The sequence below is a fragment of the Nothobranchius furzeri genome, chromosome 13 (genome assembly GCF_043380555.1).
Source record: "Nothobranchius furzeri strain GRZ-AD chromosome 13, NfurGRZ-RIMD1, whole genome shotgun sequence".
Taxonomy (NCBI): Eukaryota; Metazoa; Chordata; class Actinopteri; order Cyprinodontiformes; family Nothobranchiidae; genus Nothobranchius; species Nothobranchius furzeri.
The window spans coordinates 34,360,352-34,385,245 of record NC_091753.1 but is presented as its reverse complement, the minus strand read 5'-3'; the positions used below and the strand labels follow the sequence as shown (position 1 = coordinate 34,385,245).

Below are 24,894 nucleotides of genomic sequence, written 5' to 3'. Positions count from 1 at the left end.
TGAGTTACCAGTGACTTGGAGTTTCCCATGGAGTCTCACACCTGCAGCTCATCTCCTCAGGAAGCCTAATCGGCACTCCTGGGATCTACCAACTCCCAAGGGAGGGGAGATTCATGTTTATGCTTGTGTTTAATTTAATGTAGATGTTTTCTGTTATGATAGGAAGTTTGTAATTATGATTTAGTTATTTGAGTTACCTGAATTGATTAGACTGGTTAGTGTGTGTGTGTGTGTGTGTGTGTGTGTGTGTGTGTGTGTGTGTGTGTGTGTGTGTGTGTGTGTGTGTGTGTGTGTGTGTGTGTGTGTGTGTGTGTGTGTGTGTGTGTGAGTGTGAGGATGTGTGTTAATTGTATGTTAATTTTTCCCCTCTTGTATGTAGAGTGGTCTGATCAGCCACTATTTAAATTGAACCTGGTGTGTCTGAAATGTCTTTCGTTTTCTGGATAGTGTCTTGTGTGGTGATTAGGTTAAAGTTCCTTTAACTTTGAAGCTGCTCCAAAATAAAATGGTGTTTTGAATCTCATGAGCAGTGCTTCTCTGGCTGGTTTGTGCAAGTCCCTGACAGGAGCTATAAAAATTATTTTCTAAACTATTAATTCCTAATCGTACTTTGAGCTTGTAAAAATTCATAATTACATGACTACAAATCAGACATTGGCACGTCACAAATATGGCGTCACCTCTGCCCTAGCCTAGCTGCTACTTACCACAGGGCAACATTTATGTTGGTTCTTTCCTCCTGAGGGAAGAATTTGAAGTTTGCTGAACTTACAGCCATTTTCTTCTGCTTTACTCCATGTCTGGTTCAATGACGTTAATTTGGTGATGCGCATTTGTAGTCCTGGACGAATTTTACAGAAAACCTACAATAACTTTTGCCCTCGTTCAAATATAAGCGATTTCTTGGCATCAGAATGTGTCTTTAAAATTCACAGACATCATATGTGAAATCCATGTTACTTATCAAATAGGATTAGAACATTGTATTTTTATCCCCACTGACTTGCATTAATTTTTTTCTTATTTCCGGGGACGAGCGGCCCTGAAGTAGATGGGCGTGACTTAGGTTCGCTATTGGGGTTTTCATCACAACATTTTTGTTGACCAATGACTAACTTGGCCTTTCCATGGATGTGTAAGTGTTGTGTAACATCAGCAAAAAGTAGTACACAGTAATGATAGTCATTAGAGGGAATGGGTATGTTTCCACCGGCCGCAAAGCATAACATTTTAGAAGTGTTCCAGAAGCGTAGGGATGCCTTGCTTATACTTTTTGACTCTATTTTTGATGCCCTACACTTCACCAACGCATCAAACTCTAGTTCAGATCGGGCCAGACGGGAAGCCAGTCACAAATGCAGTGTAAACCATCTGGAAACTTTCAAAATACAAATCACATGCAGATTTCCAATTGCTTAACTAGTAAAAAAACGTAATTCCCTGTGAGGCCTCCGTAGCTGAGGTAAACAGAACAGAAAAAAAACCTCAGACGTTTTTGGATAAACGCTGCTCTCTTTCTCTTTGCTTGTTATTGTGTACTCCACTTAATGAGTGGTTTTGTAGTTCTCCCATGATTTTGTGACTTTGCGGGACCAGCTGCGTGCATGTAACGCATTCGCTGCCATTAGCATCTGAAACGCTCCCGGTGGGAAGAGATCTTACGGGTAAAACGCGTTATTACTTTATGTGCCACTTACGCATCTAGTGGAAAGGCTGGGTAAGTGGATTAACCTTTTCAGACTCAGCTGTTGATCTCTATTGTTGACCTACATTTTTATGTTTTACAGCAGTCAGGCAAAATATGGCACCATCTTTTTGCTGAGCCATTTTTCATCCAACAATGTTAATTTCAAGGAGATCAGCAGTTAAAGGAAGATGAGTTTTGTCTCACTTTTACCTAGCTAATATTAAAATACTCTGTGTTATAGTGAAGATTTTAGCAAGACTTTAATGCACGTATGGTGTGTTCCCAACTCTACTATAAAAGATATTTAAAAATGTATTTATTTTAGCATAAATACTTTGGATCAGTATTAGAGACAATACAAAAATCATAATTGGAATACCCAAAATGAAGAATAGAGCAGAGACCTCAGTAAAAGAGAAAGTGGATTTTAGTTTGTCTTACCTTGGGTACAAACATGCAGCACAAAGCCACAGTGGCACTGAGGCTGACGCTGAAGCACATAGTAATGATTTTATAATTGGAACCAAAGTAGATTGGTACGAACGCCAGCCAGATGATGCAGGTGGTGTACATAGTAAAAGCAATGTACTTGGCCTCGTTGAAATTAGCCGGGACGTTGCGGGTCTTTAAGGAAAAGAGAGACAGGCATAAGTAAATACTGGTGCAACTATGCATGTGGGTTTAGTTGTGAGAATAGAAGAGATGTATCCACTGGCATCTTATGGTAGTATAAAATAATGAGAATTTACCTTTGGACAACTATTTAAAGGTGCAATGTTGAAGGATAAGGTGAGAATGACATCTTGCGGTCAGATTTGGTTCAGCAAGCAAATAGTCGGTTCCAAAAATATTTCAAGCTACTTTTTCATTGACAAACAACTCAATATTACAGCGAAATGTATGTCTGAAATTAATGAGTCAATCATAGCGTTTTACTTCCTTTAAAGCAACACATTCTCACACCCTAAGCGTCGAAAAATGACGCAGTGTGACCAAGCATTTGTTTCTGATGCGTAGGGAGCCCCTGCGTGTCGGGAGGCACTGTCCGAAGCCCGCAGTAAAATGGACATTTGACCAAATTGTGACCTTTACCTTCTTGCTATTTAACCTTCCCCTCACCTCCATCTTAACCTTAACCAGCTTGCACATGCAAAGCTTTGTTTCGCATTTCATCGTTCCTCTCAAACACACTTAAAAGAAAATTAAGATTGACATACAGGGTTAAGGTCAGGATGGGGGTGAGGGGAAGGTTAAATCGCTAGAGGTTAGAGGTGAAAGGTTGATGAAATCTCCATTTTACCGCGGGCGTCAGATGTCAACGCTCTGGCACAGCACATTGCTTCCCAACGCACAGGGGCTCCCTACGTGTAGGAAACAAACGCTTGGTCACACCGCGTCATTTATCGACGCTTAGGGTGTGAGAATGTTTTGTTTAAAGCCATATTATGCAACTTTTTCATATTTTTAAATTATTTTCTTGTGTCAGTATGTGCTAAAAAGACCCTTTACAGAGAAAATGAGCTGCAGTAACAAATTTGACCACAGGATGTCATACTTACATATTACACCTTTCATCTTTCAGAATAACACTCAATGCAAGAGGGTGTCATTACCGTTTATACAAGACCCAAAAAAAATCAGATTGCTTTAAAGATTTTTCTCAAATGCTTTTTTTAATCTTGAAATTTCAGGTGAACATTAATCTGACTGACGATCCTCTAAATAAATGTTGTCTAGCAGCAATTTTATTGTTGCTCCAATAACTCCAAGAAATCCTCATCTTGGAGCTTTGGTACTTTACCATGTATTAACAAACAGCTGCTGGTGTGATCTGAAACCAGGAAAACACTTGTTTTAATATCTAGTAAAGAACACAGATAGTGACCAATTCGAGTATAAACCATTCGTCGTCTTCCTCCGCTTATCCGGGTCCGGGTCGTGGGGGCAGCATCTCAACTAGGGAGCTCCAGACCGTCCTCTCTCCAGCCACCTCCACCAGTTCCTCCAGCAGGATCCCTAGGCGTTCCCAGACCAGATTGGAGATGTAACCTCTTCAACGTGTCCTGGGTCGACCCGGGGGCCTCTTGCTGGCAGGACATGCCCAAAACACCTCCCCAGGGAGGCGTCTAGGAGGCATCCTGACCAGATGCCCAAACCACCTTAACTGACTCCTTTTGATCCGGAGGAGCAGCGGTTCTACTCCGAGTCCCTCCCGAATGTCCGAGCTCCTCCCCTATCTCTAAGGCTGAGCCCGGCCACCCTACGGAGGAAGCTCATTTTGGCCGCTTGTATTCGCAATCTCGTTCTTTCGGTCATTACCCAAAGCTCATGACCATAGGTGAGGATTGGGACGTAGATCGACCGGTAAATCGAGAGCCTGGCTTTCTGGCTCAGCTCCCTCTTCACCACGACAGATCGGCTCAGTGTCCACATCACTGCAGATGCCGAACCAATCTGCCTGTCAATCTCCAGATCCCTCCTACCCTTACTCGTGAACAAGAGCCCAAGATACTTAAACTCCTCCACTTGAGGTAGGACCTCTCTCCCGACCCGGAGTTGGCAAGCCACCCTTTCCCAGTTGAGAACCATGGTCTCAGATTTGGAGGTGCTGATCCTCATCCCAGCTGCTTCACACTCGGCCACGAAACTACCCAGCAAGAGCTGAAGGTCAGAGCTGGATGAAGCTAGGAGGACCACATCATCCGCAAAAAGCAGAGACGAGATTCTCCTGCCACCAAACTCGACACACTCCATACCACAGCTGCTCCTAGAAATTATGTCCATAAAGTTTAGGAACAGAACCGGTGACAAAGGGCAGCCCTGGCGGAGTCCAACCCTCACCGGGAACAGGTCCGACTTACTACCGGCTGTGTGGACCAAACTCACACTCCTCTGTTAAAGGGACTGAATGGCCCTTAACAAAAGGCCACCCACCCAATACTCCTGGAGCGTCCCCCACAGGGTGCCCCTGGGGACACGGCCACAAGCCTTCTCCAAATCCACAAAACACATGTGGATTGGTTGGGCAAACTCCCATGCCCCCTCCATCACCCTTGCAAGGGTATAGAGCTGGTCAACAGTTCCACGGCCAGGACGAAAACCACATTGCTCCTCCTCAATCTGAGATTCAACTATCAATCGGACCATCCTCTCCAGTACCTTGGAGTAGACCTTTCCAGGGAGGCTGAGGAGTGTGATCCCCTTATAGTTGGGACACATCCTCCGGTCACCCTTCTTAAAGATGGGGACCACCACCCTGGTCTGCCACTTCAAAGGAACTGCTCCCGATGACCACGCAATGTTGCAGAAACGTGTCAACCATGACAGCCCTACAACATCCATAGCCTTGAGATACCCAGGACGAATCTCATCCACCTCCGGGCTCCGCCGCTGTGTAGTTGTCTGACTACCTCAGCAACTTCTGCCCCAGAGATAGGAAAGTCCATCCCCAGGTCTCCCGACTCTGGCTCCTCCTCGGAATGTGCGTAGGTGGGATTGAGGAGCTCCTCAAAGTATTCTGTCCACCGCCCGACTATAGGCCCAGTGGACGTCAGCAGCTCCCCATCCCCACTGTAAACAGTGAGAGCGAGTTGCTGCCTCCCTCTCCTGAGGCGCCGGACAGTTTGCCAGAACCTCTTTGGCGCCGATACAGGAGTTGCCACCATGACTGGCACCGGCCACCTTGCGACCACAGCTAGCAACAGCCGCCTCAACAATTGCAGAGTGGAACAAGGCCCACTCGGAGTCGATGTCCCCCACTGCTCTCGGGACGCGGTCAAAGCTCTGCCGGAGGTGGGAGTTGAAGACCGTCTTGACAGGTTCTTCTGCCAAGCATTCCCAGCAGACCCTCACTATGTGCTTGGGTCTGCCAGGTCTACGCGGCATCTTCCCCTGCCATCTGATCCAACTCTCCACCAGATGGTGATCAGTTGACAGCTCCGCTCCTCTCTTCACTCAGGTGTCCAAAACATACGGCCGCAGGTCAGATGATACGACTACAAAGTCTATCATCGACCTGCGACCTAGGCTGCCCTGGTACCAAGTGTACCGATGGGTATCCTTATCTTTGAACAAACATGGCCAAACTGCGGCTTGCACAGAAGTCCAATAACGAAACACCACCAGAGTTCAGATCAGGTGGGCCGTTCCTCCCAATCACACCCCTCCAGGTCATGCTGTCATTGCCCATGTGAGCATTGAAGTCCCCCAGCAGGACAATGGAGTCCCCTGATGGAACACTATCTAGCACTCGTCCACGGACTCCAAGAAGGGTGGGTAATCTGAACTGATATTTGGCACATAAGCACAAACAACTGTCAGGACCCGTTCTCCAATCCGAAGGCGCAGGGAAGCTACCCTCTCGTCCCCCGGGGTAAACCCCAACACACAAGCGGAGAGTCTTGGGGCTAACAAAAAGCCAACCCCAGCCCTCCGCCTCTCATCTGGAGCAACTCCAGCAAAGGAGAGTGTCCAACCCCTCTCAAAAACTTGGGTTCCAGAGCCAATGCTATGTGTCGAGGTGAGTCCAACTATATCTAGCCGGTACCGCTCAACCTCTGCCACAAGCTCCTGTTCCTTCCCCGCCAGAGAGGTGACGTTCCATGTCCCAATAACCAGTTTCCTTGTCCGGGGATCGTACCGCCAAGGCTCCCGCCTCGGTCTGCCACCCGATCCACACTGCACCGGACCCTTCATGTTCCTCCTGTGGGTGGTGGCTCGACAGTTGGATGAACCCATGTACCCGGTTCGGGCTGTGCCCGGCCGGGCCCCATGGGCGAAAGCCCGGCCACCAGGCGCTCGCACACGGGCCCCAACCCCAGGCCTGGCTCCGGGCTCCGGGCTTGGCTCCGGGCCGGGTACTCCGACTCTTTGTTTTTACGTCCATGAAAGATCTTCTGAACCGTTCTTTGTCTCACCCTTCACCTAAGACCCATTTGTCATGGGAGACCCTACCAGGGGCACAAAGTGCCCCAGACAACATAGCTCCTAGGATCATTAGGGCACTCAAACTCCTCCACCACTATAAGGTGACGGTTCAATTATTGATCAATTTGTATGTTGAATAATGACTAATAAAATTACCTGATAGCTGCAGACATGATTGGTTCATACGTAAGTCAGCAATATGTTTTGTAATAGAACGTTTTATCCCAATAAGTTTTTATTTAAGTAAGGAGGACGCTGGAATTACAGATAAAAATAATCAAACTTCTACCTTGAAGGCATAAAAGGTGCAGCTGAGGATGAGCAGGCCATTGTATCCCAGCGGGGCTACCACTCCGAGGTTAGTGGTGTTACAGATGAGATTGACCTGGCGGATGCTGGGGTAGTCATGGATCACCTGTACATAAAGACATGACATAGCAATAGCTCAGAGTTTATCATGCTTCATTGTTTCAGCTATTTGTCAAAGCTAATGATGATTATTGTTATTACACAGCCAATTTAAGACACTCATTGCTCAGAATAATACCCAACTAGATTTAAATTACCTTTAATAACCCCAACTAAAATAATCTACTTCGGTTTCTAGACTTGTAAATGATTTTATGTAGATGTCAAACAAAAACATGCTTAGGAAAACATGATAGTGCTCCTTTTTAATTCATTGTGCCTGCTTATTTCTTTTATTAACATCCACCTGTTCCTACGCCCTGCATCGGCTCACGCAGAGGGCTTACCTCTGGTGGCTCCATTAGGAAAAGAGCCACAATGATTCCCAACTGCAGCAGGATGAGGAGGAAGGCGATGATGAGCTGAGCACAGGCAGACATGAAGCGAGGCTTCTTTGTACAGATCTTCTTCTTACTTCCTGCCAGGATCCGAGCAATGCGGTTTGTCTGGAGTCAGACACCAATCATTAGGACATACTGCATCTACTATCAAGCCATCTGCTTTCATGTCTACTGTAATTATCTAAGCATAACAATGAGGAACACTGATTAAATTCCAATAGGGACATCATGGCTGTGGTTTCTTAACATCCTTCCATAACTCCTTATGCAATTTAGTTCTCACCTTGGTGACGAGTGCAGAGTAACTCATGGCAGGTGACAGCCCGATTCCCAGACGTTGGAGGTAGCAGTGGATAACGTGAGGTTTTGCTATGAGGCTAAAGGTGCATAGGTATCCCAGACAGATCCCGGCTAGGATGATATAACACAGCTCCCTGCTGGAGGATTTCACCACAGGAGTGTCCCGAAAACTTTACATACACAAAATAAACGGAACGTATTGGTGAACACAAGAAAAAATCCCACTGAAAATGAAAGGGTTTCGAGGATTTTGAAGTACGGGTTTGTGGAGTGTTTAAAAGCAACCTGTCTTTCACCTTCGATTGAGACAGCTATACTCCACACAACCCTACTGAAAGGTTTCCCAGAAAGGATTTTATTTTACTATTAGAAACTGTTTTATAAGACTATATAGGTTACGGAACTTTGTTGGGGCTCAAAAGGGCCCAGGAGCCCTGATTAATGGCCAAGACAACTTCATATTAAAGCCCTGCAATAGAGCTCCGGGAGTTGACGTCACTTCTCCCGGCATGCAACAGTTCAAATTGAAACGGCGCCATATTGGCATGCAGAAGCCGGCAGCTGGACTATTTGTTATTGTCAGAAAACTCAATCAAACGGGAAATATGGTAGATTCCTGTTGTGCCCCAGGATGCAGAACAGACGCGGACGACATAAGGAATGAGCCATCTACAGGATTCCCCAAGATCCGGAGCGCCGCAAACGTTGGATCATTGTAATAAAACACACTAGTGACCGGGCGAAAATGAAGCTGTGGGACCCCGAGAGTAAAGGTTTTCGCTTATGCAGCGACCACTTCATATCAGGTACTTAAACCAATGTTTCCTCAACTGTGTGTGGTATTTATTTTAAATGCTTTATTATGATTCTTAGTGGGCTTCCTAAACTTATTTTGGCGTGGCTTTTTCTGTCTTATTACTCATAGCAGCAAGTAAACATCACGTAAAACGTTGCCTCGTGAGTTCTGCGTGCTGCCGTTTCCGTGTTTTATGAGCTGTATTTAATTTATAAGCAATGGTTGATCAATTGTCAGATCACACATAAAAAGCACTTTGGATTGCTATTATCTGTCTCACCGAGACTACTTACGTGTAAATCTGTTATTTGTCCATCCATCCATCCATTTTCATCCGCGTATCCGGAGTCGGGTTGCGGGGGCAGTAGCGTGACTTCCCTCTCCCCAGCCGCCGGAGCCAGCTCCTCCGGGTAAATCCCAAGGGGTTCCCCGGTCAGGTCCAGTGTTGTGCCGGTAAGAAGTCCGCTCCGACAGCTTCTGGCGTCGGAGCGGGCAGTAGAGTCGAGAGTCCCAGACCTCTCCCCAGCTCCTCCGGCCGGGGGAATCCCAAGGGGTTTCCCCGGCCAGGTCCGGTGTTGTGCCGGTAAGAAGTCCGCTACGACAGCTTCTGGCGTTTTTAAAAAGTATCCCAGGGGCACGGTAAGGGTCGGAGATGTTTAGTCTATTTAATTTCTGACTATATAAAACGATTTCTTCTGTTTTAAAGTGTGAAGTAAACTCCGACGAAGTAAAATCCAAGCGGATCCCGTTCATGTTCATGGTTACATCCGTGTTTGTTTACCTTTTTTGCATGCCAAAATGGCGTCCACTAACTGAGAGTCACGTGGGGTCCGGAGCTCTATACAAGACTGGTTTGCATCACCCATGAATGACTGATGTCCACAGGGTGGGGGATGCAGTGCAAGGGTGTAGAGACAGTGTGGACAAAGGAGGGACAATGTGACAAAGACCACAAGCTATGGCTCCATCTGGCAGTCATTTACATTCTGGATATTCCCAGTAAATCTTGGGAAGTAAGTGGTGCCCCAATATTCTTTGTTGTTTTCCTATTTCCTATCCTATCCTTACTTACTTACTACTTACTTACTATTGTTGCCTCATTGTTGTCCAACGAGGGTGTTAGCAGCTCAGGCTAGCATTAGCAGTAGCTCAGACTAGCATTATTCTCTGGTTAGTAGCATTACCGTGACCCTTTTATAGCCAATGTTGACTTGCTAATCCAGCTTTTCTCACAATGAGCCCTTTCTCTGTGGCCATTACAACATCATTTACATAGACAGGTCAGAGGTGACAGACTTTTGGTCTGCCACATTAGACACAACAAGCTGCATATATTCAACAACAAGGTAAATGCAGTTTAAAAATATTAAGCCTGTATAGGTCAAAACTGGTTTGTTTATTTTTTATAATCAGAGGTTTCTTACTGGATGAAGACTGCAGTGACGAAGAATGTTGACATTAGACCAAGGCAGGCAAAAACCACAGCAGCAATGGGTTCAGGGTCTCCCCACCGCAGGTACTCCACTGGTATTGGGTCACAGCCTGAGGATAAACAAATCAAATGTAAAGATTTATTTCTTTATTTACTATATTCATGAAAAAGCCTAAACAAGCAGAAGGCTTGTGAAATAATTACAATACATTGTCTAATTTTTAAGATTTAGCTGACTCTGCCTCCTCTGTTTGAGTCTTCCTGTAATACATCCATCAATTATCCCATCCTTTTTATATCTCTAATATCTTCCTTATCTATTCACATCTTTTTGTCCCACCTTGTCCCCCAATTGTCTCCCTCTATCTCTGTCATCTCATCTTTAGTGAAATATGATCTCATTAATTAAAGGGACAGTTCCAATTATCTCTAGTCTTATTGCTGGCAAAAATGGTCTAATTGGGTATTCTGGACATACTGTTAATAAAGAGTTATTCCTGGATTTTTGGACTCTATTTGGCACAAATGTGCTTGTGTCACACACTTGTGCAGCACCACTTCATAAACTCACAAAGACAAGAAGGATTTTCAAATACATTTCTTTTTCATTCACAACCTATCAAGCATCAGTAGTCAAACATATTTTACAGCACATATCAGAATATTGACCACGCAGAAAACTGTCAAAGCAGAGCAGCTTCGCAGCATGATCGCACATCTACCTTTGCTTTTTTTTTCCACCTCAGAATATAAAATTAGAAACAAGACAAGTGATAGTGGTCTTTTCAATATTTAGCCACAGTCTCTTTCTGTGTGTCGAGAATTACAGTAACTGTGCGACTGTGTGTGGGTGAGGACCACCCACGGGGGGAAATCTTAGGTAGGAATTTAGACTTCCTAAGAATTTAGCCTTAAATATCTCTTCCCACATAAATGAACGAGTGGAAGAAAATCCTAGAGCAATGTTTTATTCTGGTGGGCTTTCCCAGAGGAGCAAAAAAAGTATTGTGAACCATCAGCGATTACATTTTTGATTAGTTCAGAGCAAAAAGAAAATTGTGTTTTTAAATGTTTCTCTGGTGGATTATGGGGAAGGGGGTTAACTGAAACAAACAAATCCTTTTTTTACTATCCTGTTTGTTTCTCATGTCAGAGCCATTATCCACATCTCTCCTTCTACTCCACCCAACCCCACCCACTTGAGGCCTCTAAGTTACTTTATCTTGTACTCCTTTTCCATTTTCGCTCCACTGCTGTGTCTAAAGCTAGATTTCTATTGTTTCACACCTAGTTGGCTTCATTCCCTGTCAGCTGATCTGTGCTCAGCCTCGTCTCTCCTCTCTGCCTCTACTCGTCTGTCAGGTTTCTCTCTTTTCACAACAAGATTAAAAAGTCTGCTGGTGGAACTGGGAAAGCACAATCTTTGACTGCTCTGTGTAACCTTGATCAAGGTTTGGTTCCTGATTTAATTAAAAATGAGACACATCTGTGCAGTTTCATGTGCAAACACACATCTGGACAACCCTAAACTCAGCCGTTCGTTTTTTTAAATAACAGTCCTGTCTAGAACTGTGACAAACGGTTTACACAGTGTTTTGTTTGGAGGATGCTCCTTTCTGTGTCAGTGAAACTTCATTTGAATTTTCGGCAGGACTCGATTCATGTTTTAATCATTGAGCTTGCAGAGGAGCTCGCAAGCAGAATAATGAGCAGCTGAGAGCACAAGAAGACAATATCCCAGAGCTTCTGACACAACAGTGGTGAAATAAATTTCTACCGCAAATATAATTGAAAATTGAAAGCTTCTCTCGACGCGGAATAATTAACACACCCATGGCCATGTTGGTTACAAATTAAGGGGTGAAGCAGGGTTGAGAGGGGGAGGGAAAGGGAGGGAAGGGGAAATAGAAAGCTCTTTAGCTCTTTTTATAGTGTAATTGGTGCAGAAATTCAAATAAACAGTAAAAGCAAATTGTATTTCATTTTTAACACTCCCCCCATCTTTATCATACAGCCTTCTTTATCCCTTTATCCATCGATGTATTTTTTCCCAGGCTTATCCTAAGTTGGGTTATGGAGGAGGACCTGGACATCTTTCTACCTGATTTGAAGAAAGCAGCCACTTTTCCACCAGCTAGGTGACACCATACGTCAGCATGCCCAGTTCCTCTACCTCACCTGCACACATTCCACTTGATCTAAACCACTTTTATCACAGGTGAAGGCTCCACTTAGAGGTGAAGTCTTGTGACTTTTTCAGGCAGGACCCACTGCGCAATTACCAGCAGGCTCCCCTTCTAGGCCTGGCTTCAAGAGAGTATCCTGGTTTCTTTCTTCTGGTTGAAGTGAGCCATTACAAGTAGTCTTTCTCCAATGCACCCACCAACATCTACTAACCACCACTGAACATACACCTCTAGCCAGCCAACAGAGCTAAAATATGTTTTACAATTAATATTCTCATGTTGTGCTGTTTATTGCTAACTCTGTAACACTTCCACAAACACGTGCATGCTCTGTGGTGGACATCTTAAGCGAATGTCTAATGCTATTGGCTAATGCTGAGCAGCATTATTCTAATTGTTTGGGGTTTTAATTAATGGAGAGGGGCTTTACCAAAAGAGAAAAAAAGATGTATTGCCTACATTATCACAGCACAGGATCAGACTTTTATAGTTTTCTAAAAATATTCATACATAATTCCCAAAAAGGCTAAAACTTTGGAATACTGCTTTGACCCAGGTGTTTTTCTTTCCAATTTTCATAACTTTTTCCCAATTTTTTCGCTAATCCAGATGTGGTGAGTTAATTAATATTCTAATTTTTGTGATATTTTAAACATTTTTTTAAATATTTTAATTTTTAAAATTATTTTTATTATTAGCCCCTCCCTTGGCTGCCACCTTATCATGGTGGAGGGGTTTGGGTGTCCCAGTGATCCTAGAAGCTAAGTTGTCTGAGGCTTTATGCCTTTGGTAGGGTCACCTATGGCAAGCAGGTCCTAGGTGGGAGATCAGACAAAGTGCAGCCCAAAGACCCCCTTATGATGACCAAGACAAATGGAAACAGTGTTCCCTCACCCGGACGCGGGCCGCTGGGGCCCCCCCTCTAAGAGCCAGGCTTGGAGTTGGGGCACGTTGGTGAGCGCCTGGTGGCCGGGCTTTTACTCATGGAGCCCGGCCGGGCACAGCCCAAAGAGGAGACGTGGGTCCCCCTTTCCATGAGCTCACCACTCGTTGCTGAAGATTGCTCCTTCCGGTGACTCCCTCGTTCTGCTGGGGGACTTTAACGCTCATGTGGGCAATGACAGTGAGACCTGGAGAGGTGTGGTGGGGAGGAACGCCCCCCTGATCTGAATTGAAGCAGTGTTTTGTTGTTGGACTTCTGTGCTAGTCAGGGATTGTCCATAATGAACACCGTGTTCAGACATAAAGGTGTCCATATGTGCTCTTGACACCAGGATACCTTAGGCTGCAGCTGGATGATCGACTTGTTGTTGTTTCGTCTGATGTGCGGTCGCATGTCTTGAACACTCGAGTGAGGAGAGGGGCGGAGCTGTCAACTGACCACTACCTGGTGGTGAGTTGACTCCGATGGTGGGGGAGGATGCTGTTCAGACCTGGCAGGCCCAAACGTATTGCAAGGGTCTGCTGGGAACGTCTGGCAGAGTCTCTTATCAGAAGGAGCTTCAATTCCCACCTCCGACAGAACTTCGAACATGTTCCTGTACTTCACATGTAATTACGAAGCGCCTCGTGACTTTATCTTGAAATGAAAGATCATTTCCTCTTCTTCATTTGAAGAGTCTTGGCCCAAATGTTGCCCCTTGCAGTCCCGGTGGGGTGGACAGTATCCACTTGTGCTGTATCGAGTTTTTGCTTGCCTTTTCTCAGTTCCTTGACTAATCCTGCTGCTGCAAGCCCTCTGTTTAGAGTTTTGGTTGAAACGCACTGTTAGTTATTTCTTTTCCTTTTTTGTCAACCACCCACGTTCATAATGCAGGTGTTTCTTTTTTTCTTTTCTCAATTTTGTTGAGGAGTGAGCACCACCTCACCCCTGTCACGTGAATCCCGAGGGATAATCCATCAACCCTGCTCAACCATCCCCTATCCTGGAGGGGTCACCCGAGGGAGGGTTATGGTAGTTCCACCCAAGATTTCAAAAACAAACATGCAAACACAAAAAAGAAAATAAAACCCTACAAATATACAGAGACTGACCTGTAAGGTCATCAGTAGGCCAGGAGCCTAGCTCACAGGCACGGCAGGTGTATTCATCAAACACAAATTCATTTTCCTTGCAGGGAGTGCACGTCCAGCAGCAGCTCACTTCTCCCTTACGGATCACCTGTAGGGGGTGCAGTAAGCAGTTAGTGTGATTGGATAGGTTCACGTTTTTATGTTTAGGTATCAAAGACAGAAGGATCTGTTCTTGCTGACATGGCAGATGATAGGAACCAGAAGTCAAGCAGAAAGAACTAATCCCTTTGAACTTTGACAGAATGAGGCATCATAGAGGAATTACCAGCGGGAGGATGTAAACTTAACATTCTTTTTATTTCATATCAATTTATTTACAATAAAATTAAAAAAGTGGGAGAAATAAAATAAACTAAAAATCTAAAATAGCTCATTTTAATATCAGTGGTAGAAATTGTATGTAAAGATGTAAATAAATAAATAAAAGACTTAATCTGTGTCAGATTACCTTAATCTGACCTTTGTCACAGGGCTCACTGCAGACTGACTTAATGATGGTGTCTTTGCTAGCCCAGATCTCATCATCATCTATCTTCAAGCCACTGTTGTCCCAACTGCCAACGTTTATGTAGTCATAGTAGTCCTTCCCCATCTTTTTGAAGTTCATGATTTCATACCTGTCCATAAACGATAGGTGGACATCACACAGGAAGTCACCAGTTCAAACATCTCTGAGTGTCCTGCCTCAAAATAGTGCCTACCTTCCAGGCGAGTCTCCGTTTTCATCAAATAAGATCCCCTCTCCTGATACGCCTGTGAAGTTGGTTTTCATCAGGAAGTCCAGCAGCCTTGCACCATCTATTGGTCGCATGGCATCACAAAGGCCCTAAAAATGGATTTTAGTTGTGTTAGTTTAATTTTATGTGATTGAACAGGTAAAACATGTTAAAATGTAAGTTCGAATGAAGCACAAGTGTTGTTAAAATTGGTGGACCAGAAGGATTTAGTTAAGTATGTTCCCAGAGGTGTAAAACAAGTTGTTCTTATAGCAAAATTTGTTAATTTCTTCACATTTCACCGTTTCACTGACTGAGTTTAGACATTATAAGTAAAAACTATATTTAATATTCTGTTTCTCTCGCACTGAATATAGTATTTTACATAGTCTCACTAGAATCCAGTCATTTTTTGTACAGTTATGGTTCAGGTCAACAATGGTAATAACAGTATGTGGATCTCTAAATAAATCTGGCCATTTCCAATGAACAGAATGAAAAATGATAAATGACCCGCACTTGTGTAGCGCCTCTCAGAGTAAGGACTCCAAAGCGCTTTACACTACAGTGTATCATTCATCCATTCACACACACATTCACACACTGATGGTGATGAGCTACGATGTAGCTACAGCTGCCCTGGGGCGCACTGACAGAGGCACAGAAATAGTCAAGATTCTGCTTTTCAGTGAAATATAAAACAAAATAAGATCTGTGTTTTGTGTTTAAGAGATTCATCTGGTTTTGTGGAACTAAATCAACAAGCCAGTCACTGGTTACATTTGAAAATCTAACTAGTCTTCACATTTACAGCAGAAAACTGCATACAAATAAGGAATAAACCAATGGTGGAAAATCTGCAGAGGAAATAATCAACGAGGACTGTAGAGCACTCTAAACCACTTTGCAGAAATAATATAATAGTAGCTGTAATCAGGAAGTGTGGGACTAATCACACCTTCAGGAGATCAATACAAAAGCCTTTATTTACTATTAGATAGAAAATGTACTTATTTAGGTCCACAATCTGATAAATCCAGACCATTCAAACAAATGCAGAATTATAATCACCATCATGTGGTAACCTCAGAAAATAATCACTTTTTTAAAACAATTCCTAACATATCAGTTTCCACTTTATAAAACTATACAGCTTAAAACAGACCATGCACTTGACTAAAACTACAACATCCATCTATCCTATTTGCAGGTGGTGCATTGGAACCAGAATCTGTGCAGTAGAGCTGTCCTTCCTACATTCATGCAAACAATAATGGTTATTTTAAAACATTAACTGACCAATTACAGCTAATTCCATGATAAAAAGCTAATATGTGCTTTATGAACTAACAAGCAGCAGCAAGCGGCAAACACTGCAGGAAGAACTACACGAATCCAAAAAAACTGAAAACAGGGGAAAAAAGATATGTGGTGTTTGTTAAAGATCATCTATTGCTGAAATGGTGTGCACTCCACATTATAGAGAGAGCGCTGCAGCACCCACCACGGGTGAAGCTCCACCTGCCAATGCAGAAGTGACCAAAATTGCAGTTCCCCCTACATCCACTAGGGGCTGGCTCCAGGAAGGAGCAAGCTTCCACTGACTCCTTTGTTTAAAATGCCAAATTCACAGCAGAAATAAACATGTTTACAGCCTGGTTCAACAAACTAATTTAGGTTTATTCGATCTAGTTTATCGTCATGACATTGCTGAGGCGGGTGAGTGTTTTTGTAACTCTTCCATTTAGATGTAATTAAAGCTTTAAATTATGATCCAAAGGGGGTTGAATAAATGCAACTGGACTTCTTTAGGCTCTTAAAGATGACATCAACAACTCTCAGGGGTAGGGAGGAGGTAGTTTCCGCTGGTTAAGCAACAATAAAAAGCTACGGTTTATAAGCTTGATTCTCCCATATTACAGGTCAAAATTAACAAAGCACCTCGGACCAGAAGTGAAACGTTGCCAAGAAACCAATGAAGTGCAGTTGCCTTCATTCCAACCCCTTTGGATTACCATGGCCTGGATGACTGAGAACCTTCACCAGCACTGGAAATTATGAGTAATTGTTATGACCTAGAACACAGAGGGTAGCAGAATTACTCAACTCAAGTGCTCTTTTGTGGCTAATCTCCATTAGCTGCAGTTAGCTCAGTTAGCCCATAACTACATTGGGTCAGAAATGGATGTGTGTCAATCATCTGCCCCCAACTTCACAGCCCAGCTGGTGGGTACCGCTCACCAGGTCTTCAATTCAGCTCTTCAAAAACCCACGGGTGATGGCGCGGAGGGCTCATCCATCATTTAAAATCAGGATGTCATATGCCGCTTCCACATCTGGCCCAGTCCGGTCTGGGCTGGATGGCATGGAACTGGATCCCGCACCGGTAGGGTTTGGTCACACACACTTATCAGGAATGTGGAAATCTCAGAACACGTGGATGGGGCAAAAGTCTGTGGTGTCTCCATTAAACTAAACAAAGGTGGCCATGAGCAGTGCTGCTTTTAGAGACTCTGCTCTGATACTGCATCCAGACTGCAGTAACTGTCCTCCCGCGGGGCAGCTGATGCCTGGGCACTGTGTGTGTGTGTGTGTGTGTGTGTGTGTGTGTGTGTGTGTGTGTGTGTGTGTGTGTGTATTGTGTGTAAAAGCTCCTCAGAGAGACATGGCTTCAGTCGGAGGTGTTGTTTACTCCACAGGATCCAGAAAGATAATGCATTGCGATACACCCCCGCTGGCTGATTCTACCCACCAATCGGAGGCTCCCCCTAATGGTAGGCGTGAATTTGAGCAGGTCAATCAGTCGGCCTGAAGCAGACCGCCTTGGGAAGTGGGCTGAAAAACGACTGGTTATGCACGGGGGAAAAAAACAGGCTACCACTTCATTCCCTACCTGGGCCCTGGTGTGAAAGGGGATATATTTACCAGACCAAAAAGACAGAGAAAAGCAGAAGAAAAACAACATGACTCTGAGTAGAAGAAGAAGAAGAAGAAAATATCATTTCTATAGCGCCTCTCAAGATAAAAATCACGAGGCGCTTCACAAAAACAAAAAACAAAAAATGTAAAAATATAAAAAAGCATTTAGAAAATGTTTAAAAATATATTTAAAATGAGCGAAAATAGACAATTGTGATTAAAAAATGTTAAAAAGAGAGAGAGTGAATAGGAAAGAGGGAAACCAGTGGATCCTGAGGAAGGTGAAATAGGTGGGGAGAGCAGAATAGAGAGTGGTGAAGAAGGTCATACAAAAGCCAGCTTGAACAAGTGAGTCTTCAGCTGCTTTTTTAAAGGAGACCACTGAGTCCACTGATCTCAGGCTCAGGGGGAGAGAGTTCCAGAGTCTGGGGGCCACAGCAGCAAATGATCTGTCACCTTTGGTCTTTAGCCTGGTGCGCTGCACAACCAGTAGGCTTTGGTCACTGGACCTCAGGGACCTGCTGGGGGTGTAGGGACTAAGAAGATCACCAATGTAAGATGGTGCTTGTCCATGTAAGGCCCTATAGACCAGAACCAGGATCTTGAAATGAACCCTGAAGTTGACTGGCAGCCAGTGAAGCTGGAGGAGAAGCGGGGTGATGTGGGTGTGTTTGGAGGACTTGGTCAGAAGCCGAGCACAGGCATTCTGAACCACCTGTAGACGGTTCAGGGAGGTTCTGCTCAGACACGTGAAAAGAGAGTTACAGCAGTCTAAGTGTGAGGAGATGAAGGTGTGGAGAACAGTCTCAAGTTCAGAGCGGGACAGAATGGGACTCAGCTTAGCAATGTTCCTGAGATGGAAGAGGGAAGAGCGAACAAGAGAACTGACATGAGAATCCAGGTTGAGAGCTGGGTCAAAGGTCACACCAAGATTCCTGACGGAAGGTTTGGTGTGAGAAGCAAGCTGACCAAGAGAGTCTCTGACTTTGGGAACCAGCTTGTCTGGGGCACAGATGAGGATCTCAGTCTTATCTTCATTCAGCTGAAGAAAGCTCCCAGCCATCCAGGTTTTGATAGAATCTAAGCAGGTGTGAAACAGCTGCAGCTTAAACATCTCATAAGGAGTAAGGAGACTTTCTCTTACCAACATCTGAATAATTAATTCCCCATGGACCAAAAGAACATAAAAATTAACACCCCTGATGAGAAATCACTCAAAGTGACAAATCAGCTCTTCTTTGTAACATAATGGTTCTCAGTGCAAATAGCTTCTTTGCTGCCCCCTCCCATGTTTCCCAAGGACGTACCTGATAGCCCGGACAAAGAGAACGCTGCATGTTATGCAGGCCGTATGCCATGGAGTAGATTGCATTTATAACAAACCCCATCTTGGTGTCCTGGGCATACTGCTGGCGAAGGGACTCCCGCTCTGTAGAGGTAGGCAGGCAGAGTTAGTGAGAAATGAAAATTAGATATAGAATAGAAACAACATTGTTCTTTTTCATTGCTGACATCAAGGGTTACTTTCCTTTTCTCCTTCCCACCTCTGCATATCATTTCTTTCCTTTTCTGTCCTGTTCCTTTTGTATTTCATGTCCCATTTCATTAGAATAAATATGAAATGACTCCCTTTGATGCCACACTCACACACTGTTTAGTCTATGAATAGAGCGAGTGAAGGAGAATAGACTGAATGAAAAATGTAAAAATCAAGTGAGAGTTCACTCTCTGAATGAACCGTAAAGCCACATGCACCCATATGTTCTATGTATGTATACATATGTATATTTTGCATTATTAGTGGTGATTATAAGCTAGTCAGTGAAATGCAAACGTGTACTGTTGCTTTTTATGATGGTCCAAATCAAACATACAATCACAATGGCATAAAAAAACCCTAACCCTTCCACGCTAACCCTAACCCTCCACGTAGAACAGAAACGTTGCAACCAGTGCTTAATTTCAGCCAGATCTTGCCAGAACAAGATCCGGGAACTGTCTTATTTTGAAAGGACCGTTCCAGCAACTGTCTGCTAGGATCCGGCAACTCACGCGACCAACTTGTGCTATACGCAGGGTTCGAATTACGGGTGAGCTAAAGGGATCCCGGCTCACCCCAAAGGATGACAGGCTCCCCTGGAAGCCCTCACACCCAGGGGGAGCCCGAAAACGATTCTGGTTCTACTTATATTACATTATCTATGTGGACTCTCCAGGGATTATTTAGAGCTGAGAGGCGCAGAGCTCTTATGCACTCCAAACAGATACGTCCTGAGCACGGCCACAGTAACATTCTCAAAGTGTCGCCACCTCAAAAACAAATTTAACACGCAATCGTTTATGTCAGCTCATATCCTTTCATGCTTTCTTTTTTTGTCCCTGATGTGTTTTGCTGCTGCGGAGCAGAGCGTATCACCTGTTTTGTCCTCCGGCGATTTCACCTTACCGGTGCAGCCGGCGCGCAGCGTGCACTCCGCTGTTTTTGCGGTCTGTAGATCTTTTTGAACTACAGTTCTAAGGTAACTCATGAGGTGAATAAATATGAAGCCAGGTAGCAGTTTTTCTTTAGGATTGAGAGGAGATACAGGAAGATAATAAACAGGCAGGACAGAAAAAAAGTCAAATAAAAACAAATTTGTTTTGTACCTGGTGGTTGCAACAAACAGACACCATTGAAGGTAATAAGAAATGAGGAACAGAAAATGAAATTATACTTTCAATGTTTAGAGCAGCAGGGACTCTGAGAGGCTTCAGGCACATCAGGGAGTTTGTGCCGCTAAGCAGGGGAAGAGTAAAGATGCAAAAACTACCGTTTTTGAAAGATAGGTGTGTTAACTTAGAAAATGTGGGCGCAATTTTTAATTGTCAAAAACTCCAGCAAGTCAACAGAACCCCCCGTGCCCGTTCCAGCATCTGTTTTGCCTTTAGTGAACTTTGGTTTGACGTCACTATTTGCGTTCTGGGAATGTTTCATTTAGAAATTAAGCACTGGTTCCAACCCTAACGTAGCCATTGATTCGGTCATGGAAACAAAACTGGTTTAATTACAGCAACTATAGATTGTTCTCTTGCTGTGTTTTTATTTCTGTCTCCACTTACTTCCACAAGTGCGGTTGTACTTGCTGCTCTCCCCTGGATGACCTTTCAGTCGACAGTGAAAACGGTGCTGCCAGAACTCTGTAAACCAAGGGTTCCTGTGGTTGTTTTCAGGACGGAGCTTAAGGTAGTAATCATCAAACCATTTCACGTCAGCTGACTGCAGCTTGATGGTAATACCCCCGGCCGCTTCCCTGACATAGCCATCTGTCACATCATACCTGTCCGCCCATCCGTCGCTGCAGAGGAGCACAGTGCAAGGAAAGCAATAGATTTATATGTTTAGCAAACCCAAGCATCCATACATTCAATATGCCCCAGGGCCAAAATAACAGCTACAATTGTTCACATGAAAACAACACTTCTCACTATTTCTTCCCAATATCTGTTGCAGCAATTTGGTTGGAACAAAACAATGATTTTGCTGCTTTTTCCTTTTGAATAACCAATAATAGTTTTGTCAGAAGATTGATAGGGAAATTGTGAAGAGTTTGGCACAGAATGGTCTATTTTAGCAGAGTGTAGTTTAAGCTGATGAATGCAGGTCATCTGAATGACTGAACGATTGTGAAAGTATGAAAGAAAGGCCTTATGCAATGAGAGGGAAGAGGCAGATTGCTAAAACCGTACAGAAAAAAAAAACATGTGGATTGTTCTTGAACATCTGCACCCCAACTAACTACAAAACCTGCCTTTGTTGCTGCTTGCCTACAAGTACAGAAGAATGCTGTGTGTGGGCATATTGACCACAGGGCAACTGTACAGAGGTTAGAGCAATATTTTTCCATAATATGTGCAATCTGTATGATTTTATCCTGTTTTTATCTCTTTTGTTGTACGCTTGTGAGTCTACTGCACTTTCATAATTTCGTTGTTCCTGGTAACAGTGATAAAGACAATAACGATTTATTCTGTAAAATCTTAATTTAAAACAAGCTAACCAACCACTTAGGTGATGTCATAGTCTGATGCAGACACAGTATGGGGCTAGGATTTGGACAATATTCAATGTAACTCGTACCAAGTTTTGTAACTTGGAACATGTTTCATGACATGTAACTTTGGATTCGTACCTTGTAACTTTAGTTTTCTAACTTGTAATTCTCAATTCGTACATGTATTTCTTGTTTTGTAACAGGAAATTTTCATTTTGTACATGTATTTTTTATTTTGTAAAATCAAACTTCAATTTTGTACTTTTACTACCTTTTTGTAACATTGCAGATTCTTCCTGATGTAAGAGATAAGTCTACTCTTTGTTTTGGTAGTTTTGGCACCAACATCATCCTACCGCGCAACGGTCTGTGACTCTTAAAAAAAAGCTGTACAAACACTGAAAAACACTGGTAGCCAAGGGCTTTACTGATTAGGAAACGGCTGTAGGGTTTAGGAAATTGGGTGCTTTAAGAGCTCAATAAATATATTACCTCTACTTATGACCAATAAGCTGTGATACTCTATCTAAATATAGAATATCAACTCTGCTTGGTCTTTACTGTGTTTATCAGAAGATCTAGGATTCTTTCTTTATTAAGGAATTGTACACACTTCATTCTGATTCAGGAAAGAGTCAGGTTTATAAAAGTAAGAATTTATTTTACAAACAATTAAAACATGACAAGTTAACTAAGCGTTTACTGTGATGGATGGAACTAAATGTGATGTATGAACCTATGTGTCAATGAGATGTTAGTCAGAACTTCCTTATCTAGGAGAGCTGAGTTCTGGATGTAAAAGAATTTGGTTTGCGTTGAGCTATGAAGGTGGTCGTTATCAAAACACATCAGACGCAATCTGTCATGTCTACGTACTCACTCAAAGACCCTCTTGGTAGATCCGGAATGTAGAAGTCCTCGGACTTCCAGGCACGGAGGTCCGTAGAAGAAATTGCGGCCCCACTAAACCGGTCTTATGGACCATTCCCATCTGTACCGGGTCGGCCCGGGCCGGGTAGCGTAGGTTGTTTACATATCTGGGTGGCCTGGTATTTTTCCGGGCCAACCAAGGCTCATTCTCAGCCCTCTTCTCGAGGGGGTCTGCTTCAGGCCGACCAGGGCCAACACACCCACTGCTGACAGCAAATTCACACCTTCCATTAGAGCAAGCCTCTGATTGGTGGGTAGAATCAGCCCACATGGGCTTAAGACAAGGATGTGTGGAATCAACCGGGCCAGGCTGGGGCCGACTGGGGCTACCCGGCCCGGGCCGACTCGGTACAGATGGGAATGGCCCATTAGAGTTGTCTCCAGGTCACAACAGACGGATGGAACCGTGCGTCTGGGGCTCTTAAGGAGTCTAAACAATACCAGCTTGTTCTGCAGGAACTTTTGCGGTATCAGCTTTGCAGGTGCAAAAAGATTTTGACGACGTGTCAAAAGCTTTGATGGGTTAAAGAGGCTTTGCTTCTTCAGATGGCCAGTCTGAAACTTTCTTTAGAACTGAGAGATCACCCGAGAGGGATCCAGTTTTGATGTTCTCATGTTATGATTTGTGTAGCCAACCAAAGGTTGACAAGTTGAGGAATGGTTACCAAGACAACCTCAGAAACACATCTTCTTTGATACAGAGGCTCTTACTAGGGTAAAAGACTATTTATGTGTCACAAGTTCAACTTAACCTTACTTGAGCTTGTGTGAGTGCAAATGGTGATGACCTTGCCATGTAAACAACATAAAATAACATTCATTTCACACTTCAATTATTGAGCACAGATTAACGAAACATTTCATTATACAATAATTATTATAAGTAGCAATAAACAAACATTTATTTAATGATTATCTAGCTTGTAAGTTGTAGAAGTTCATATCTGATTTAGCAACTTATCCGAGCTGGAGTGTTCCTTATATGGAGGCATGAAGACCTGAAAGATTGGACCTTGAGGAGAAAACGTTATTGTTGGCATTTCGTTATCTGTTCAGAGCTGCAGGCTCTGAGCTCCAGCTGGTGGGGTGGAGGCAGGCCAATTTAAAGGGAACACATTAGGGCTGAAACGATTCCTCGAGTACCTCGAATAATTCGAGTACAAAAAAGCCTCGAGTCAAATTCTCTGCCTAGAGGATTCGTTTAATTCATATTTAATTAATTCATGGCTTTGCAATCGCCCGGGGTCATGTTTCACCCGGACTGAAATAAGTGATGCACATGCCCACTGGACTGAATGCACATGCGGGTAGCGAATGTAACTTAACTTTCTCTTAAGCCATGGCGGACAATTTGAACCCCGGTGGAGCGCGAAAAAGACACAAAATGTCAAAGTTGTGGGACGATTTTTCACGTCGTAAGGTGGAAAACGTAGTCCAGTATAAATACTGTAAAATGGATTTAGCCTACCACAACACCACATCCTCCATGCTGCAGCACCTGTCTGCAAGCGGACTCGGAGCCTCTACAAGATAATGCATTTTAGCCTGTATTTCTATATATTCTGTGGACACTGTGCGACTTTTTCGTTTGTAGCACTCAGTTTCAGCTCACACTGTGCATCTGGTAGCAACACATCGGACTCAAAATGTGCTAAAAAATAGCAGTTTTTACACAATATGTCGGACTTTTTATTGTGTTGTTATTGATGTCCGTTGTCCCTCGGGATTGCTGCAGGAGGACACGGGTATTTATGAGTGGTGGAGGAAAATGAAAGAAAGTAAATAAATGTTTTGTGATCAGTATAATTTGACATAACCACGGCAAACATGCTTTCTTGACAATCCTTGTTAGTGTGTGAGAAAAAGAGTGTAGAAATTAAAACGGACGTGTGTTAATAGGGAAACAGCCGGCGAGCTGTTTGCGCATGCGCCATGAGCGGTTCTGGTTCTGTTTGGGCCGCAGCCGCTCGCAGCGCTACTTCAACAGTTATCCTCCTAGTTTTTGTCTGGCTTGCAGGTTAGCAGATTGTCCCACGAGGGGAAAATCGGCTCAGGTTGTATACTTATTTTTTGCACAGGCATTTGTTTA

At 43.8% G+C, this 24,894-nt stretch overlaps 1 protein-coding gene across 2 annotated transcripts in view; it reads right to left on the bottom strand.

Moving 5' to 3' along the window:
- The window catches only part of grm5b (glutamate receptor, metabotropic 5b), a 94,605-nt gene that overhangs the window by 4,530 nt on the left and 65,181 nt on the right, over positions 1-24,894 (bottom strand). For both annotated transcript variants that reach the window (XM_070543506.1, XM_054742749.2), the window contains exons 7-16: positions 20,944-21,179; positions 19,152-19,273; positions 14,911-15,035; positions 14,658-14,826; positions 14,171-14,297; positions 9,943-10,060; positions 7,706-7,892; positions 7,369-7,527; positions 6,903-7,028; positions 2,129-2,311 (exon numbers count right to left, since the gene is read on the bottom strand). In XM_070543506.1, coding sequence (XP_070399607.1) covers positions 2,129-2,311; positions 6,903-7,028; positions 7,369-7,527; positions 7,706-7,892; positions 9,943-10,060; positions 14,171-14,297; positions 14,658-14,826; positions 14,911-15,035; positions 19,152-19,273; positions 20,944-21,179 — 1,552 coding nt within the window. The remainder of the gene's footprint in view (positions 1-2,128; positions 2,312-6,902; positions 7,029-7,368; positions 7,528-7,705; positions 7,893-9,942; positions 10,061-14,170; positions 14,298-14,657; positions 14,827-14,910; positions 15,036-19,151; positions 19,274-20,943; positions 21,180-24,894) is intronic.